Source organism: Orcinus orca, chromosome 12, assembly GCF_937001465.1.
Source record: "Orcinus orca chromosome 12, mOrcOrc1.1, whole genome shotgun sequence".
Classification (NCBI taxonomy): domain Eukaryota; kingdom Metazoa; phylum Chordata; class Mammalia; order Artiodactyla; family Delphinidae; genus Orcinus; species Orcinus orca.
The window spans coordinates 15,866,142-15,886,629 of NC_064570.1; the positions used below are offsets into that span (position 1 = coordinate 15,866,142).

At 47.9% G+C, this 20,488-nt stretch overlaps 1 protein-coding gene and 1 long non-coding RNA gene across 2 annotated transcripts in view; both read left to right on the forward strand.

Annotated features, from left to right (window-relative positions):
- The window catches only part of ZC3H12D (zinc finger CCCH-type containing 12D), a 44,667-nt gene extending 41,974 nt beyond the window's left edge, over positions 1 to 2,693 (forward strand). The window contains exon 7 of the mRNA XM_033405170.2: positions 79 to 2,693. Within this exon, the coding sequence (XP_033261061.1) occupies positions 79 to 779 (701 nt within the window). The 3' untranslated portion in view covers positions 780 to 2,693. The remainder of the gene's footprint in view (positions 1 to 78) is intronic.
- The window catches only part of LOC125960664 (uncharacterized), a 77,648-nt gene that overhangs the window by 40,550 nt on the left and 16,610 nt on the right, over positions 1 to 20,488 (forward strand). The gene's annotated exons all lie outside the window — the stretch shown is intronic.

Consider the following 20,488-nt stretch of genomic DNA (forward strand, 5'->3'; position numbering starts at 1 on the left):
CACTGCCCGGACCACACCGGGCCTCCCCACCCAAGGTCTCTCACCAGGAGCCCTCTCCCCCTGCCCCGCCCCTTCCAGGCAAGAAATGCACCTACGGCATCAAGTGCAAGTTCTACCACCCGGAGAGGCCGCACCACGCGCAGCTGGCTGTGGCCGATGAGCTCCGCGCGCAAACGCTGGCCTGGCGGGGCGCGGGCGGCGAGGAGGCGCAGCGGGGGAGCGCGCGGGCGGCCGACGTGGCGACTCTCGGAGGCGTTTTCTCGCGGCTCGTCCTCAGCGACGAGCCGGGGCCCCTCTGCGCGCCCCCTCGGGGCCCCGGCAGCGGCCGCGCGCCCAGGCCGCCCTGTCCCGACTGGGGGGCGTCCGGGCCCGCGCCGTCCCCGCCAGTGCCGCCCGGCCTCCAGAGCCCCCGGAGCCCGCCGGGCCTACGGGGCGGATACCGCCCCGGCGCCCCGCAGAGTGACCGGCGCCCCCCGCGCCGGCAGCCCGCCGACCCGTGGGCCCTTCCTCTAGGGGCCGACTGGCTCCCGGGCCGCTCGGCCTGGGCGGGGTCGCGCTGGGATGAAGACGGCCTCGGGGGGGCTTCGGGGTCCGTGCCCCAGGCTGCCGCCCCCGAGGTGGACTCGCGTGCCAGGGCACGCACCGTGCTCTGCAGCACCTTCCCGGCCCACCAGGTGGACAGCGTCATGGCCCTGTTCCCCGAGCTCTCCGACATCGCCAGGCTCATCCTCCTTATCCAGAGATTCCAGAGGTCCGGTGCGCCCATGGGGAAGCCCTGAGAGCTCATCGAGGCTACCACATGTGCTGTCCCAGTCTTGCCTTGCGACCCCACCGGGCTGGTGGCCGTGGTCAGCCTGCATCTGGGCTGGCCCACCCTGTGGAGCCCCCTTTCCTTTAAAGATGGTCCGTCCCCTGGAGGAGGCCAGCTTCCTCACCCTCTGCGGTGCCCACGGTGGCACTTGGTGACCTTCCCTGACCACACAGGGGCTGCTGCTGGAGGTCCATGTTCTGCAGAATAAGGTTGCCTTCCATAGAGGGAGTGGTTTCTCGTGCCTGAAGACTGCAAAAGCCCACTAGGGCTCCAAGGGTTTGTCCAGAACACTCCAGGGCTGTTTGGTCCAGCTGCAACTGGGAGCCACAGGTGGGTCCCAAGATCAATTTAGTGGGTGACACCCGAAATAGAGCAGAAGAGAGACACACCCCACATAATCAGGCTAAGTGGGAAACTCTCCTTTGTTGGCCACGGGTGGGCCTGTATGCCCTTGGCAGCCATGGCAAAAGGTGGAAAACTGGTGAATGGCCTTGAATTTCATTACATCAGATCACGTCTGAAATAGGTAGTCAGTTGGCTGGTGCAGATGTTGGCATCAGGAGGTTTTCACATGAGCTCTTTCTAACCTCTTGAGGGGAACCCAGTTCTAGCCTCCACGTGTGGGCTCCACTTGTCACTCTGAGATTACGTGGCTGTGCTGGTCTGTGGGGGTGTGGCAGGGGCATCTGGCCGGGGCCCTCACACCCTTCACACACGCACACCACACACACAGGCACACGGCACACACACACACGCCCCTTGACTCAGGGCTAAGCGTCCCTGTTTTTCAGCCGTCCATCACGGCAGTTTCCAGCCCAGGCCCTATACTGGCCAAGCCTTCTGAGCTACCCCTCACAGCTGAGCCCAAGCCCTGTGAGTCAGGACTTTTGCTCAGAAACCTCTGGGGGGTTGGTCAGAGCTGGGGTGAGCCTTGGTCATGGAGGTTTCTCGCCACCTTCAACCATGGCTGTTTCTCCTAGCTAACTACTGCTTTGAATTTTGGGGGGAAGGGACCCACTCATTTGCAAAGGACAAGAGATGAGACAGTGCTACCAGGACGCGGGCCCTGAGTCCTCCGGGGCCGTGGCATCTCTGGGTGGCGTCCACCCATTCACTCAGGGTTATGAGTCCAGCTCACAGATCTTGGCTGGTTTGTTCATGAGGAGAGTGTGAGGTACCTCCCAGTGGAAAACCAGCTCCCACCCCAGGCAAGCCTCCTGCAGACTGGCGAGCGCTCCCTATGGGCATGGCTGGCGCAGCCCAGTGCGCCCCCCGGAGAATCTGCTCCTGCCCCCTTCAGTGGGGTAAATGTTTCCTTTGGAGATACAGAGACCTTGTGTCCCCTGTGAGCCCTTTCATCTTTTTAAACCAGATTCTTAGTGCGGCTTAGGTCAGATCTCTTCCTCACCTCTTTTTTTCCCAAAGACAACACCCACAATTGTATCTTAATATTTTGGGACTGCAGTCCTGAAGAAGACCCACTCTTTCTAGGCAAATTGGATTCCCCTCATGGTGGTGTGGTTTTTTTTTTTCTTTTGACAAGACAGGCTTTATGTTAGAGCTGCTTTTGTCTCTTGGGTCTGTGTCCTGACTTGGAATCGTTGCATTGCTGATTTACAGTTAGAAATGTTTAAACTGCTTCCTTTGAGGACAAGTTTGAGTTTGAGTAAGCTGTAAAGCTATTTTATTTGGTGCACTGTGATTAAGACGAGCACAAAAACAAGTGAAGAAACAGCACATTTCAATGTAATCCCCTTTGGAATTCTTTCCAAAGTCTTGGTATGTCTTTGTGACACAAAACATGAATGGGATGGGGGTGAATGAAATGTTCCTAGTTGCATAACTATTACTGTGCTCCAAAAATAAATCACTTTTACCCACACCTGGACTCTCCATTGTCAAATTGTATGTCAGTTTCCCTTGTGTTGGCTTTTCCCCCCCAGGGCGGTTTTCTCACGTTAAATATTGTGGGTGTGAAGGCTGAGGTTATAGCTGCTTTATTCAGTGTTATTCCCCCCTTGGGGGAGGCGGGGAGAGGGCTGGAATTCACCTTTTCCAGGAGAAGCATCGAAGCCCGAGGCAAGGACGTGCCTTTGCTGGACGTTCAGCAGGCTGTACCCGAGGACACAGGCAGAGTCCTCCGTCACTCAGATCTGAGGCTCCCCGTGCTGGACTGTTGTTTGCTATGTGGTGTAGCTTTCTCAGAGGCCTCTGGAAGGTGGTTTGAGACACAGTTGCAGAATGTTGGGGGTTGAGGGCTAGAAGCAAGAGAAGCCACTCCTGTTGTCGGCATTGTTCCAGGTCAAGTGAATCCCTGCTCTCAGGATTTTACAGAGCTCAGATGGGGAGCAAATAGACAACTCCCAGCTGGCACGGGTATGGCTCGCTGCCTCTGGGAAAAAAGCCTCTGGTGGGAGAGAAGAGCATAGGGGAAGGGTTATTAAGGAGTGGGTGATGGGGGAGGGGGCCCTGGGAACTGGAGCGACGAAGTGGAATCGTAAATCCCACCATGAGGGAACGCATGGAAGCCAGGACCCTGTGCAAAGTTAACTCGTGGGGCTCTATGTAAAATCAAATAGCAGGGCTCCTTGTTCAAAAGTGATAAAGAATTTCAAGACATTGGCAACTGAGCATTGAAACGAGTGCCCTCTAAGTGCCCGCCTCTGATGCAAGAGACTGAAGAGGGGAAGTCGGGGGGATTGGGCAAACTGCACACTGGATTGGCCACTTCCAAGTGAGTACCAGATGTACGTGGGGGGGGCTCTAACAGGGCAGCAGGCATGCTCATTTGTGTCGGGCAAGGTGGTTTTTTACAAGCAAGGCTCACAAACCAAATGGCAGGAGGCCAGGATGGGGGCAGCTGTGGGGTTGACTGAATTTAGGGGCTCGAACCCTGTCAGGACTCTCTCATCTGTTTTCTTCATTCTCTCCCTTAAGATTTTCCCTGCACTGTGAAAGCCATTCTGTTGGCAGACAGGCACATATCCTTCTGGCTAAAGGACTCAGGAGGCAGCCTCAGAAAATCCTGGGAAGAATTCTGATTGGCCTGGCTTGGATCACGTGTCCATCCCAACCAGTTGCTGTGAGGTTCTACCATTGGTTCACTGGGTCTTAGGTGCACACTGATTATCAGCTCACACCTGAACCCAGGTAGTTTGTGGGGAGTTGGGGATGGTGAGTGGTTCCCTCAAAGAAGCGGGTACAGTGTCCAGGCAGACAAAACAAATGCCCCATGCACAGCAAAGCCAATCTACTGACACTGGGCTGTGGGGAAGGAAAGTACAGCATTTATTGCATGGAGCCAGGCAAGGAGAATGGGCAGCTGGTGCTCAAAAGACCTGAACTCCCCAATGGCTTTCAGGCAAGGGTTTTAAAAGGCAACATCAAGGCTGAGGGTTGCACAGTACATGGACAGTTTTTTGATTGGTTAGTGGTGAGGTAACAGTGTGACGTTTCAGTAATCTCAATCATCAACCTTCTGGCCCAACCAGTCTAGGGTCTACGTGTTTGTGGTCAGCAGTTTTCACTTGGTGGGGTCCTGGCTTCTGTAAAAACAACTAAAAATGTGAGTCAGAAGTTTATCTATCTCCCTCAAGGAGAAACTCAGAGTCTTGTGATTCTTTTATGGCTGGACTATTATTTAGGTTATTATTACTTTTTTGCTTCACTGCTTTTCCTTTGTTTCTGCTTTTTTATTTCTCTAATCATTAACTGCTTGGGCCTGTTCTTTGGAACTCAGGGAAGGCCTAGGAGACTAAAGCTTTTTCTACAAGCAAGAAATGGGGAACACAGGGGGTCTGTCACTGGGGAAGGTCCCTGTGCACCAGGACTTAGGACGTCCCCACCCTCCTCCACCCCCAACACTGGCTGCACCCGAGAAAGGAGCTGCTGTGTTTATTCACTTCCCCCTTAGTCACATCCACAGACAGCAGACGGCAGAGCTTTCTGTGGGAGGAAGTTGGGAGGCCCTGCTGCTACGGCACCCGAGGTATCATTGTGTTCCATCTTGCCAGTCCTGGGACTGCGGCCAGATGAGCACTTAGGTGGGAAGCCTCCAAAACCCCTGCAGGGGAGGAAATGCCTCCCCAGAGTCTAAGGTGACCTGGGTCCCTTTCAGTCACTTCTGAGCTGATGCCCTCAGGAAGCCTTGGGATCACGGCCGCTCAGCCTAGCAGCTGGCAGCCAGGCTGAAAATGAGGGGCTGAGGGCCTGACCCAGCTGGGGAATTACTTTGTTCTGAATTCCTGGGGAAACAACATCACCTGTGTGTCCTCGTGGAGGAATGACATACCTATCCCCATGACAGAAACAGGAAAGGTGCTGGGTAGATAGAGGCAAATGGGCACGGCGCTCAGAAACCAGCTGAATGCTGTACTTACTGACTAGCTGACTGACTGACAGACGCGGACTGGCTGACTGACAGACAGTGATTGGTGGATTGACTGATACTGAGAGACACTGACAGGCTGACTGACTGACTGACACTGGCTGACTGATAAGATGGAAAGTGTGGTCAGCACCTGTAGCTGTGGGGAGAGATCACTCAAATAGGATTTGAAAACCACAATAGTTTTGACTCTATCTGAAGTCACCTTACTTTTGTCTTCAAATTAAGGGCATGCTTGACTTCAACAAGCCCTATTAAACCTCCGAAGTTCAGATTCACCCGTGCCATTCTTTTTTTTTTTTTAACATCTTTATTGGGATATAATTGCTTTACAATGGTGTGCTAGTTTCTGCCCCATAACAAAGTGAATCAGTCATACATAAACATATGTTCCCATATGTCTTCCCTCCTGCGTCTCCCTCCCTCCCACCCTCCCTATCCCACCCCACCCGTGCCATTCTTGATGAGGCAGGCTATGGAGGCATTTTTTCTCCAAAGGAAAAATGGGAACGTCTCTCCTTGCAGCAGTGATTTCTCCCAAACAGGCCCTTTTCTCTTTCTCTGACTGTTTTTAGCCCCCATTTGCTCAGAACCTCTGCTTCACACAAAATCCCCTGCTCAGCAGTCCTCTGGGCGCCGTGTTGTGCTCGATCACGACACCTTTGCTCTCCCACCGCCCTTGACCTCCTGCCCCCGACCCCTGCCCTCAAACCTCCCCAGCCTTCATGCTTCCTCCACAAAGCCTGCCTGGCCATCCCAGCACCTTCTGCTCAGATGGCGTCCTGCTGTCCTTTCAGGGGCTGGACGTTTCCCGTCTGCTCCACGGCGTCCTGGCTCTGAATGGTGATTGGCGGCTCATCATGGAACTCTTTCCTTGTATTCAGGCTGGACGTCCCCAACAAGACCACACACACTTGGAGGGTTGGGACTCTGTCTTTAACCTTGTCTCTCCATCAGCCCTGAGGCCAGGCAGTCGAGGCCAGAGAGGTTACGTTACAGAAACAAAACGGTCCCTAATCCCAATGGCTAAGACCCCAGAGCTCGTTTCCCCACTGTGCTCTGTGTCTGTTGTAGGTTGGCTGGGGCTGTGCGTGCACAGACCACTCTCAAATGGGCACAGACGCTTAAAGCTCCTCCCAGGCTCATCACTGCTCTCGTTTCATTGGCCAAAACAAGTGATATGAGGACACCTAACTCCCCAGGGGCAGGAAAATGCAATTCTACTGTATGTCTGCATATGGTAGGCCTATTTGTAGAACAGCACTATGACAATTTGCCTGCAGTGGCTTAGAGAGATGTGTCTGTTGATTGAAAACCTCAGTGGAAGGAACGAATTAAATGAAGCATGGGACATCCATTTAATAGAATACTGTAAGCCACTGAAATGGTATCGTAGGAGGATGTGGATGACATAGAAAATGTTGAGCACACATTATGAAGTAGAAAAGTAGCTTATAAAAAGAATGTACCATATGATCTCTCTTTTTTGTGTAAAAAATGCATATTTATAGAAAAGAACCAAAGGAAATTTACTAGAAGTTCAAGAGAATATATCCGGGTGGGGGGATTACGATTACAGGTGGCCCTCTCCCCTTTTTGGTCTCTGTAGTTTTCTAAATCTTCTATAGCTAATAACTGTGGTAACAAGAAAACAATTTCTTGCTAAACAATGCTGCCTTTAAAAAAATAATAAAAGTACACATTCATTATCAAAGATTCAGACAATTCAGGCATCTTGAATTGACATCTGATAACACCAAGGTGTAGATCCTTCCAGATCTTTTTCCATACATGCGTGCATATTTAACTGAAAGAGGGTCCTCATGGGCTAGGGCCCGGGTCACACCTGGCTGATGTCAGTGACATCACAGTCCAGGTGAGCAGAGCCTCATGCTGGTTCCACTGCCAGAGCGTCTCGTGCAGGCCCTGGATCCCGGGAAGGTTGAAGGATCTGGGCAGGCCCCGCCCAAGCTCTATGTCTGCCGGCCCGCAGTGGCTGTCGCATGAAGACCTTTCGGCACCCGGGGCCACGAACACTTACATCTGGGATCGTGCTATTGCGGGGGAGAGGGGGCAGCTCTCACTGCTCAGCTGCTCGCCTGGGAGAGGAGGAAGATGCACATTTCCCATTCTCTGTTTGTGTTCTTTGAGTTGATTCAGCTCCAGGGATTTTTTCTGGCCAAGGCATTTTTCAAATAACTCTTCACAAACTATTTGGTGCAAATACAGTTGATTTGTGGCTCTGCTGACCTTTGATTTGTTGGCAAGTCCCTGCCTGGGGCCCTGGGGAAATTTCCCTTTGCTTGTTTACCAAGAGTGGTTTAGGAGCTGCAGTGCCAAGAAGGGTTCCCTAGCGCTTCCGCCCCGGGACCTGACCGCGTGGCCCCTGCCCTCAGGGCTCACACCCTGGTCGGAGCTCAGCCTCATATCTCATATGGAGAGGCAGTTTTCCTTTGGACTCGCTGGACCACGTCACTCATAGTCTCCGGCTTTTAACCCCTTTCCAGAAGCCCCCGAGGAGATTCCCAGCGTGCATCTCACCGGACGGCTGCCGCCTGCAGCCCCGCTTGGTCCCCCGTGTCTTCCACACCTGCTCTTTCCTCGCTGGGAGCTGAGCCACACGACTTTGTATTGATTCTGCTGGGTCAGCTCATTACAGAGTCTGGGAGCACAGCCAGGGCCTGTGGTGCCCATGGACTCCAGTGGCTTGGGCCTCCTTCTTGGGGGCTGTAGGTGAGGGCTGTGCTGGAGCCATTGCGGCTGGTGGACCAGACGTGGTGCTTTCCTATCAGGATGGAGCTGGAAGGAAACTCCCAGGGACTCCCTTCCTGGGAGGCTCGCTCAAGGCCCAGGGGAGCTTTCGGCCCCAGGACCCTTCCGGGCAGGGACCCATAGTTCTCTTCTTTGCGAAGGAGAAAGCATGGCTGTCTGCTGGGACCTCTGGGGACCTGGAGGCCATAAGGAGTGGACAGAAGCTTCGGGAAGGCGGGAGGGAGCTTCTTAGGGGTCCACCGTGTGGCTGCAGCAGTTTGCTTAAGTCAGTGACCACTTTCATCACGGGGACGGACAGTCATGTGGAAAACTGCGCTGTTCTCACTGAAGGAGTGAGGAGAGCTGGGGTCAGAGGGCGCCTTGACGAGGGCTGGACAACAGGTAGCAAAGACCAAATTGCTCCTGGTGCAGGGGCTGCCATCCCCTGTGATTTAAGGGAGGCTCCAAACAGCTCCAGAGAACAGAACGGAAAACAAAACAAAACGAAACCCTGTTTAGGACAGCTGATTGTTGACAAAGGTGCAAAGGCAATTCAGTGGAGAAAGGATAGTTTTTTAAACAAATGGTGTTAGAGCAATTGAATGTCCGTGTACAAGCCAAATCAAAACAAAAACTCAAACTCAGATCGTTTTCTGAACTCGTGCCATATATGAAAATTAAGTCAAAATGGGCCGCAGACCTTCATGTAAAACCTAAGACTATAAAACTTCTAGTTTCGTGTCTACAAAAACACATAGACATCTTTTTGACCTTTAAGACAAAGATTTCTTAGGTACAAAAGCATGATCCATAAAAGAAAATATTGGTAAATTGGACTGCTCTTCGAAAGATGCTATTAAGAGAATGAAAAGATAAGCCATAGACTGAGAGGAAACATTTGCAAAACATGTACCTGCTAAATAACTTGTGTCCAGACAATATAAAGAACTCTTGAAACTCAATAATAAAACAAACAGACCAATAAAGATACTGAGTAAGACACTTCACCAAAGAAGATGTATAGATGGCTAATAAGCACATGAAAATATGCTCAACATAATTAGTCGTTAGGAAAATGCAAATTAAAACCACAATGGGATACCGCTACACACCTATTAGAATGACTAAAATAAAAAAGATAGACCATGTCGAGTGTCGGCAAGGAAGTGGAGGAACTGGAACTGCGTCACTGTTGGTGGAATGTACCATCAATAAAATGGTACAACCACTTTGGAAAACATTTTGGCAGTTTTTAAAAAAGTTAAACACTCACCTGCTATGTGATCCAGCCGCTTCACTCCTAGGTATTTACCCCAGAGACGTGAAAGTGTATATCCGTATGAAGACTTCCACATAAATTTTTATACCAGCTTTTATTTGTCATAGACAAACACTGGAAACAACCTGAATGCCCATCACCAGGTGACTGAATAAACAATTTGTAGCATAACCGTGTGATGGAATGCCACTAAGCAGGGGAAAGGCATGAACTCCTGGTATGTGCAACATGAATGAACCTCAAATGAGGCTGTGACAGAAGCCCATCACACAAGAGCACATAATGTATGATAGCATTTATGCAGAACGCTAGAAAATGTAATCTGATTTCTAGTGCCAGAAAGCAGATGCAACTTTACCTGGAGATAAGGGAGTGGGGAGGAGGAGGAGGAAGGGGTTACCCAGGGGCACGAGGAAACCTGGGGGCCGTGTATACATCATCCTGATTGCAGTGGTGGTTTCGTGGGTGTATACAGATGTCAACATTAATCAATTGTACACTTTAAATATGTGAGGTTCGTAGTATGTTAATTATATTTTAGTAAAACTCTTTAGAAGAAAAACAAAAACTGCATAGAAACGTGTTCCCAAAAGAACTAATTCTGGAGGGTCTGATGCGGACCGGCCTTCACTGTGGGTCTTGTGAGCTGGGTCCCAGCCTCACCCCGTCGCCTCTCTGTCCCGCACAGAGTCCAGCAGGAGGGGCCCCTGCCCTGTGTGTCCCCACTGAATGAGGTAGGTCCATCTAAGGCTCAGGGGCACGTGGGGGCTGGTCTGTGGAGAGACTGCAGGGCTGCCGGGCCTTCCGTGGAGCACAGGGCCCTGTCCTGGCTGTTCCCAGGGCCCACTCCTCCAGGTAGGTCCCCTTGTGGCTGGGCTGCTGGACCGCTCTCCTGACCCCCGTCCAGTCCCTGCTCTGCTGTCCAGGGCCTTTTTCTCTGGCCCTTCGTGGACACCTTGGTGGAGGGGGGGGGGGAAGTTCCTGAAGGTGGCAGCCCTTCTCATTTCAGGCCCGGCACTGAAATGCCCTGGAGATTTGGTGGAAAGACAAGGAACGTGGGGCACAGGCAGCTTCTTAAATAAGTGCTCCAGGAACAGCTGGAAAATGGGAGGAGCAGGGAAGGGAGAAAGTGACAGCAGCAAAGGAGAAGGCACGAGAAAATACCAGCTTCCCAGTTCTGTCCGTTCACCAGAGTACCAGTACTAATGTTTACTTGGCATTTCTCCTTACTTGATTTTACACCTACCCATTTGTTTTTTTTAACATCCTTATTGGAGTATAATTGCTTTACAATGCTGTGTTAGTTTCTGCTGTATAACAAAGTGAATCAGCTATATGTACACATATAGCCCCATATCCCCTCCCTCTGCGTCTCCCTCCCACCCTCCCTATCCCACCCCTCTAGGTGGTCACAAAGCACCAAGCTGATCTCCCTGTGCTATGCAGCTGCTTCCCACTAGCTAGCTATTTTACATTTGCCTACCCATTCTTTTAATCTCTTATTTTTTATTCTCATACTTTCTTTTTCATGGAAAGGCATTTTATTTCAAATACAGCAGTGTGGATATGTCAATCCAGACCTCCCAATCTATACTATACCCTCTCCACCCCCTGCCGCTTCCCTCCTGGTAACTGCAAGTTCATTCTCTAAGTCTGAGTCTGTTTCTGTTTTGTAAATAAGTTCATTTGTATTGTTTTTTTCTTTTCTCTTTTTTTTTTTTAGATTCTGAATATAAGAGATATCATATGATATTTGTCTTTCCCTGTCTGACTTACTTCACTTAGTATGATAATCTCCAGGTCCATCCATGTCGCTGCAAGTGGCATTACTTCACTCTTTCTATGGCTAACATTCCATTGTATATATGTGCCACGTCTTCTTTATCCATTTCTCTGTCAATGGACATTTATGTTGCTTCCATGTTTGGCTATTGCAAATAGAGCTGCAATGAACATTGGGGTGCATGTCTCCTTTCGAACAATGTTTTTCTCTGGATATATGCCAAGAGTGGAATTGCTGGATCATAGGTTAGCTCATTTTTTGGTTTTTTAAGGAACTTCCATACTGTTCTTCACAGTGGTTGTACCAATTTACATTCCCACCAACAGTGGAGGAGGGTTCCAGTTTCTCCACACCCTCTCTAGCATTTACTGTTTGTGGATTTTTTGATGATGGCCATTCTGACTGGTGTGCGGTGATATCTCATTGCAGCTTTGATTTGCATTTCTCTAATAATTAGTGATGTTGAGCATCTTTTCATGTGCCTCTTGGCCATCTGTATGTCTTCTTTGGAGAAATGTTTGTTTAGGTCTTCTGCCCATTTTTTTGATTTTTTTTTTTTTTTTTTTTTGATATTGAGCTGCATGAGCTGTCTGTAAATTTTGGAGATTAATCCCTTGTCAGTCGCGTCGTTTGCAAATATTTTCTCCCATTCTGTGGGCTGTCTTTCCGTTGTGTTTACAGTTTCCTTTGCTGTGCAAAAGCTTTTGAGTTTAATTCGGTCCCAGTGGTTTATTTTTGTTTGTTTGTTTATTTATTTATTTTTGGCTGCATTGGGTCTTCATTGCTGCGCAGGCTTTCTCTAGTTGTGGTGAGCAGGGGCTACTCTTTGTTGCGGTGAGCGGGCTTCTCATCGCGGTGGCTTCTCTTGTTGTAGAGCATGAACTCTAGGCTCCCAGACTTCAGTAGTTGTGGCACATGGGTTCAGTAGTTGTGGCTCGCGGGTTCTAGAGCACAGGCTCAGTAGTTGTGGCGCACGGGCTCAGTTGCTCCGCGGCATGTGGGATCTTCCCGGACCAGGGCTTGAACCCATGTCCCCTGCATCGGCAGGCAGACTCTTAACCACTGAGCCAGCAGGGAAGCCCCATTATTTTTGTTTTTATTTTCATTACTCTGGGAGATGGATTGAAAAAGATCTTGCTGCGATTTATGTCAAAGAGTGTTCTGCCTATGTTTTCCTGTAAGAGTTTTATAGTATCCGGTCTTACATTTAGGTCTTTAATCCATTTGGAGTTTATTTTTGTGTCTGTACATGTACCCATTTTTATCTAGCATTTTCCAAGCAGCAGTATCTGTGAGGTCCTGGGTTGATATGTTAGCTACATTTTTTCCAGTACACATGAAAGAGTTATGTAACTAAAGATATTTCTAGAGATGGAAAGTAGATTAGTGGTTGCCTAGGGCTGGGTAACGGGTGCTGTTGGGAGAAGTAAGGGGATAATAACTAAAGGGTATGGGCTTTCTTTTTAGGATGATGAGAATGTTCTAAATTAGATCATGGTGTTTGTTGTACAGCTCTGTGAATGTACTAAAAAGCTTGAGTTGTATACTTTAAATGGGTGAATTTTATGGCCTGTGTATTATACCTCATTAAAGCTGTTACAAAGTGAAAAGAAAAGAAAAAGAAAGAAAGCTGGTCTGAGTAACATCCCGAATCTTCCTGCATCTCTCAGTGCGGGAGGGACCACATAGAAATATTTGGCTATAAGAGATCCTGGGTCCCTTCTGCTTCTAACATCTCAGGGCTCCTGTTAAAGTTGCATCTGCAAGGAACCGACTGCCCCATGCTTCCCAGATAAGCAAGTGGTGGCAGCCTGTCTGGGAGCTGAGACAGGCACAGCCTGGTCCCATCCGGGAGTGGGCACTCCGCTGGCAAGAACCTGAGCCTGGCTGTGGGCTGTGGGCAGGGCTTTGCCCCATCACAGTATCAAGGGCTTCACATCAAGCAGTGACTTGAGGCAGCCACAAAACATCCATCACTATTGCACCACCAAGAAAACATCTGGGGTCCAAAGTTGCAGCTGACCCCGCTCTGATTCGCTTGACCACGAGACCATTGGACATTTCTATGGGTCCAGGGTTGACAAGGGATCTAAACCAAAGGAGACAAAGAACCTGGAGCCACTTGAAACCCCTCAGGCAAGGCAGGGCTCCTTGGGTGATAGTCATCCAGGTTGCCCAGGACTGCTCCAGTTTTAGCACTGAAAGCCCCACATCCCCAGGAAACACCTCAGTCCTGGGCAAACCAGACAGCTGGTCACCCCAGCTCCTCACAAATCCATGACCCCTGAGGCAAACTTCCAGGTAAAAGGACTCCAGAAATGCTACAAGAATTGGCTTTCACCCTCCTCTGCTCCAATATCCACAATGACTGGAATGTGTCCTGGAGAAGGGAAAGAGGAGGGTTTTTTTGTTTTTGTTTTGTTTTTGCGGTATGCAGGCCTCTCACTGTTGTGGCCTCTCCCGTTGCGGAGCACAGGCTCCAGACGCGCAGGCTCAGCGGCCATGGCTCACGGGCCCAGCCGCTCCGCGGCATGTGGGATCTTCCCGGACCGGGGCACGAACCCGTGTCCCCCGCATCGGCAGGCGGACTCTCAACCACTGCGCCACCAGGGAAGCCCAAGAGGAGGGTTTTGATACAAGCCCGGCAACCCATTTTCCAGGAACAGAAAACAACAAGAAGCTGGGCTGTAGGGAATCAGGCCCTTGGCCAGGGCACCTGTGGGGCGGTGGGCACTTGCCTCTCTCAGCTCCTACCCTCATCCTCCAGGGGATTAACTCTTACTGACTGTGATGGTTAATTTATGTATCAACTTGACTGGGCCACAGGGTGCCCAGATGTTTGGTCAGATAGTATTCTGGGTAGGTCTGTGAGGATGCTTCTGGATGAGAGTAATATTTGAATTGGAGGCTGAGTAAAGCAGATTGCCCTCCCCAGTAAGGGTGGGTTTCATCTAATCAGGCGAAGGCCCAGAAAGAATGAAAAGGCTGACCCTCCCCCTAGTTCTTCCTGCTGGACGGCCTTCTGACTGAAACATTGGCTCTTCCTGGGTTTCAAGCTTACTGGCCTCTGGCCTTACTCCCCTCAGGCCTGTGGACTCAGACTGGGACTAACTCATCAGCTCTTTTGTGTCTCCAGCTTGCCGACTCACCCTACAGATCTTGGGGCTTGTCCACCTCCATAATCGTGGGAGCTGATTCTGTGTAATAAATCTCTCTCTCTTTCTCTCCCTTTCTCTCCCTCCTACTGGTCCTATTTCTCTGGAGAACCTTTATTATACTGATGAATTTAGCTCTCTCCCTGCACTAATTACTTAATGACCTTCAAATGAAGATGTCGATTTTTAGTAACTTTGAAAGGCTCAGGCTGGTGATGATTTCAATGTCAAAGCAAATAAGCCGTCAGTGTTGTTTGTGGCCTGTTACTGTGCAGACTTAGAGGATTTATAAGTGGCTGTGGAAGGAGAAAGGCTGGTGCATCCGAGTGTATTGTCTGGGGGAACACACCCATCACTGGTCCTCCATGTAGTGCTAGAAATACTAGTGTTATTGAGTTACTTCTATTCTTGGTCACATGTACATTCTCAGACATTTCAAGACATCCAGTGTCTGTGGGGAGTTGGTACCATGAGCTCCAAGGTCTTGTCTGGCCCTGACACTCCATGATTTTTGAAAACTACTTCCCATTTATGTAGCACCACTAACCAGCTTGCTTTGAAATGGATAAAAGTACATGTCCCTACCCCACGCAGTCTTTCCTACCCAACTACAGAAACATTTCTTCCCCTCAGAGCTCACTTCACATGTGGGTTTGAGACATTATTTTCAAAGGGCTCCAGACGCTGCCTTGGTGTTGTCAAGGATGCCAGTAGAAAGCTTCTTCAGGACTTACGACTTGGCTCAGCTCTTGGAAGGAGAGGAAAAGCACAATCGAAATTCTCCGAATTAGTTTATGTTCATCTGCTTCGGCTGAGAAGGGAGCTGACCAACTGTAATCCACTCCAATCCGGAATCCTTTGTTCTGTTTTACTTAGCTGCCGAAAGAACAGGCCTCCAAATACAGCTGGTAGCGTTGGCCTGTGGCTACCCAGTCCTTCAGACCCAAGAGCGCAGGTAAGTACCTTCTCTGACCATTAGGTGTCCCTGTTGCACACAACTTGTATTGACCTGGACTCCAGGCGCTTGACAGTGCTCCAGCTTTAACCATCTAGCAGTGCCCGGCCTGAGGTCAGTAACCAGTAAACAGTGGACAGTGTTTACAGAATATAGGTAAAGCTCACTACACTTGCGCACTGGCAGTTACAGCTCCTTGTTAGTGGAAGATGTAAGAGCTGTGGGTATCACGAACATCAGGAAAGGCAAATAAAATATATTTTTACATTGTAATTTTAAATTCATAGTAAACTAGTTTGAATATACAGAAAATTGCAGAGACTATTATGAGAAACACTTGAATTGAACTGTAACATCTTGCCATGTTTGTTTCAGTGTTTGTTTTAAAGAAATGAAACATTGTTGGGGCTTTCCTGGTGGCGCAGTGGTTGAGAGTCCGCCTGCCGATGCAGGGGACATGGGTTCGTGCCCCGGTCTGGGAGGATCCCACATGCCGCGGAGCGGCTGGGCCCGTGAACCATGGCCGCTGAGCCTGCGCGTCCGGAGCCTTGTGCTCCGCAACGGGAGAGGCCACAGCAGTGAGAGGCCCACGTACCGCAAAAAAAAAAAAAAAAAAAGAAATGAAACATTGCTGATACAGTTGAAGCTCCATTGCTGGCTCTCCAGAGACAATACTATCTTGAATTTGGTGTTTTTCATTCCTGTGTATTTCTATGCCACCACTGTATTTATATGTACTCATAAAGATTGCATAGTATCGTTCTGGGTGTTTTCAATTTTTAGGTAAATGTTACCATTCGCACTATGTGTATTGTTTTGCAAGTTGCTTTTACTACCTCAGCCATTATTTTTCATTTTGGAGGTTTATTCATGTTGATATAAGTAGCTCTGGCTTTTTTACTTGGATCATTTTATTGTATTCAAGTGAATCTCTACAGCAATCAATTTGTAAAATTATTGGCTGTTTTCAATTTTTTACTCATTGCAGATAAGGCTGCAATGACAATTTTAAAACAACTTTATTCGAGTGTAACTTGCATACCATATAGTTTATCCACTTTAAGTATACAATTTAATGACTGCTAGTAAATTTACCAAGTTGTGCAACTATTTCCACAATCCAGGTTTCAAACATTTCACTATCATCCCAATAAGGCCCCATGCCCATTTACCATTAATTTCCAGTCCCAGGCCAGCCAGGCAACTACTAACTACTTTCTGTGCAATGGTTATTCTTACACAGGTCTCTTTGTGCTCACGTGCAAGACAGCTTCTCCCTCGAAGAGTGGAATTGCAAAGGCCGTGGGCACATGTATTTCAATTCTCAACTTTTGCTTTATCGTGCCTTGTGTGGTTGAATCAATTTACACTCTTACCAGTGGTGTGTAGACTTTTTTTTTTAAATGAAACCATGTGTTTTTTTTTTAATTAATTAATTACTTTTTGGCTGCATTGGGTCTTCGTTGCTGCACGCAAGCTTTCTCTAGTTGCGGTGAGCGGGGGCTACTCTTCATTGCAGTGCATGGGCTTCTCATTGCGGTGGCATCTCTTGTTGCAGAGCACGGGATCTAGGTGCACAGGCTTCAGTAGTTGCAGCGCGTGGGCTCAGTAGTTGTGGCTTGTGGGCTCTAGAGTGCAGGCTCAGTAGTTGTGGCGCACGGGCTCAGTTGCTCCGCGGCATGTGGGATCTTCCTGGACCAGGGCTCGAACCCATGTCCCCTGAATTGGCAGGCAGAGTTTTAACCACTGCATCACCAGGAAAGCCCTAGACTTCTTCTTTGGCCATATTATTTTCTTTAATTTTGTTCCTTTCTTTGCCAATCTGACTTGTGTAGTTATTTTGTTGTTTTAATTTGCATTTTCCTAACTTCTATCTTTCGGTGTTTATTGGCTTTTTGCATTTCCTCTTCTGTAAATTGCCTATTCATATTCTTTGCTCATCTTCTAAAGTACTGTCTTGTCCTATTGATGTGTAGCAGTCTCTTATATATACTGGATAATTATTCTTTTTCAGTTACATGCTTTGGAAATATCTTCTCCCAATCTGTGGCTTATTTCAACTCTAGGGACTTCTGTCGGACAAAAGTTGTAAATTTTTATGTAGTCAAATTTATCAACATTTCCACATCTTATAAGAAATATTTCCCTACCCCGAGGTCACCAAAATATCTTTCTACATTTTCTTCTAAAATTTAAAAAAATTTACATTTCACTTTAGGTCTTTAATCCACCTATAATTGGTTTTTGTATGTGGTGAGGAATTTTTTCCTCCATGTGGATGTCCTTTTCCTCTATCAAACCACATTCCATGTCAAGTTTCTGTTTCTGGGCTCTCTGTTCTGTTTGTCTGCGCCTGTGCCCGTACTCACCATCTCCATCATTATAGCTTTAGAGCAAGTCTTGACATTTGGAATGTTATTAAGCTCTACAAGGGCAGGGATCAGTGACCTTTTTGTTAACTATCATATTCCCAGCATCTAAAGCTATAGCACATAGTAGGTGTTCAATAAGTATTTGTTGAATGAATGAATGAATAAATGGTAGGGCAAGTCTCTTTTCTCATTTTTTCTTTTTTCTTCAGGACTGTCTTAGCTATCTCTGGTCCTTAATTGTTCTGGATAAATGTTCAGATCAGGTTGTCAAGTCCCACAAAAATCCTTACTGGAAATTTTATTAGAATTGCTTTGAATTTATAGATTTATAGATCAGTTCGTGGAGAATTGACATCTTTATAATACTGAGTCTTTCCATTTAGGAACATGGCATATATCTAGATGTATTTAGGTTGTCCTTTATTTCCTTTAGTAATAATTTGCAATTTTCTCTGCAAAGGTGTGGGTGCCTATGTTATTGAACTTATTCCTGGACACCTTGTAGTCTTTATTATTATTATAAATGAATTCTTTTTTCTTTCCATTTTCCCATAGTCTCTTCTTGGTGTATTTATGTTTGTATGAATAAATCTTGAATTCCCCGAATACTTTGTTTGCATCTACTGAGATGATTCAGTTTTCCCCTTTCATCTGTTAATGTGCATTTCTTTGATAATTTATTGGTGTTGAGCCGTCTTTGCATATGGGAAAAGCCCGTTAATTTTCTCCATTAGGGTGGACCAGTAGAAGTTTCTGTGGTGATGGAAATGTTCTGCTCTAAGAGAGTAGTTACCGCCCATGTGTGGCTATTGGGCATTTGAAACGTGGCTAGTGTGACTGAGGAAGTGAACTTTAAATTTTACTTAATTTGCTTAATTTAATTATAAATTTAAATCGCCACACGTGGCTCATGGCTGCTGTCCTGCACAGAGTCCAGCTGCGTGCCCGGTGCTGGCCAACCTGTGATGCTGCTCGGGGTTTATCTCCTGTGTTCTATTCCCTTGAATGGGCTCTTTGGGAAATACGATAAAGACTATTGCTTTTCCTGGGGAAATATAAAAAGGCAGCTGAACCCAAACCATGATGCAGTGAAAAGTCACATGACAGCCAGAGCAGCCACCACCGCAGGTTCTTCTGTTTCGTGTTCCTTCTCACAAGCAGGGGGATTGTGCCCCACCCCACTTTACCAGACAATGCAGACATCCACACGTTGAGGGCAACTCCTTAACACCAGCTCTTCTTGGGAAAATAATGCGTATGTGTATTCCACTGTTAAGGAGATACATATTCATTAGAGAAGACACAGGAGATACAGAAAAATGACGAGGAAAAAAAAATCAAATCAACCACGTAACATTTTGGTGTATTTCCTTCTCATATGCTTTTAATATATAAGTTTCTGTTGCTGTTGTTTGTTTGCAGATGTACAGTTGAGATCATTCTCCAGATATAATTTAAAATCCTGGTTCTTTCCTATAATATTGTAACATGAGCATTTCTTCCTCTTATTATAAACTTTGTAAACATCATCTGTTAGAACTACATATTTTTTGCAGTGGAGAGACTATAATTTACTTAATTTATTGCACATTATTTATTCCTCTCTTTTGCTATTATGCATATAAATATGTTTGGCATGAAGCCCTTTCACCGTTCCAGAATTTACACCAAGTAGAATTACTAGGCACGAGCAAAGTAACACATGGTTTAAGGTCTCTGACGCCTATTGCCCAACTGCTTTCCAAGAAGGCGTGCAGATCTACCCCGTCATCAGTAATGCAGGGGACCCTGCACTTCATTACCACCACCACCCCCCCTTCTCCTGCTCTGCCTGACCGTGATGGGCAGGCGTACTGGTCAGACTGTCCTTTTCTCACTCGACAGCACTTCTGTTGGCAATCTTACTCCGGGCTTGATCGTCACTGACACGTAGCTGCCTTTCCAGCCTAGAACACACCTTGGGCTTCAACCGCCCCCTGACGGCTCTATTTGGAAGACTCACTGGTGCCTGGGACTCGGCACACTCACATCTGATGTCATGACTCTCCCCCCAAATCCCCTTTATCTGTGTTCCCTGCTCAGCCATCTGCTCTCCCTGCACACCCGCCTCTTTCCGTGCTCTCCACGGTCTACCTGGCTGCCCCTGCCAGAGGCTGGGGGACATCCTTGACCAACTTCCTTCTCCACTTTATACTATCACGTAGCCAGTCCATTCTGCTTCCTACCTGCCCTCTCTTCATCTCCACTGTGATTGTTCCTGTGAATTCTCTCCTGGATTACTTGAATCATTCCCCCCTGCCCCAACTTTCCTAATAAAGAATTTTCAACATATAAAATGTTACGTTGAGACTTCCCTGGTGGCGCAGTGGTTGAGAATCCGCCTGCCAATGCAGGGGAACACGGGCTCAAGACCTGGTCCGGCAAGATCCCACATGCTGCAGAGCTACTGAGCCCGCACTCCACAACTACTGAAGCATGGGCCTAGAGCCCATGCTCCGCAACAAGAGAAGCCCACGCTGGCTGCAACTAGAGAAAGCTGGCGTGCAGCAACGAAGACCCAAACGCAGCCAAAAATAAATGAATTAAAACAAAAAAAGTTATGTTATACAACTATGCAACCTACTACTCAGACTTAATAAATGCTAACATTAGCCATTAAATGCATCACATTTTTAAAAGAATGAGAATACGAGATATAGTTGAAACTGTCTTTATGACTCTAAATCCTGCCACCCGCCTTCTCTCCCCAGGGGTAACCCGTGTTCTACAGCTGGTGGCCTCCCTTCTATTTTTATACTTCCAACGTACATGTAAGTCTGCAAATGCAGGGTGTGATGCATTTGAAGTGCTATATAAGTGACGCCAGATGCCACGTAATCCTGCCTGCAGCTTGGTTCTTTCACTTAACATCACATTTTGAGATGCAGCTCTGTTAGCATGTGTGGCTGCAGTTCATTCTAATTGCTGTATAGATTCCACCGTGTGAACTTACACG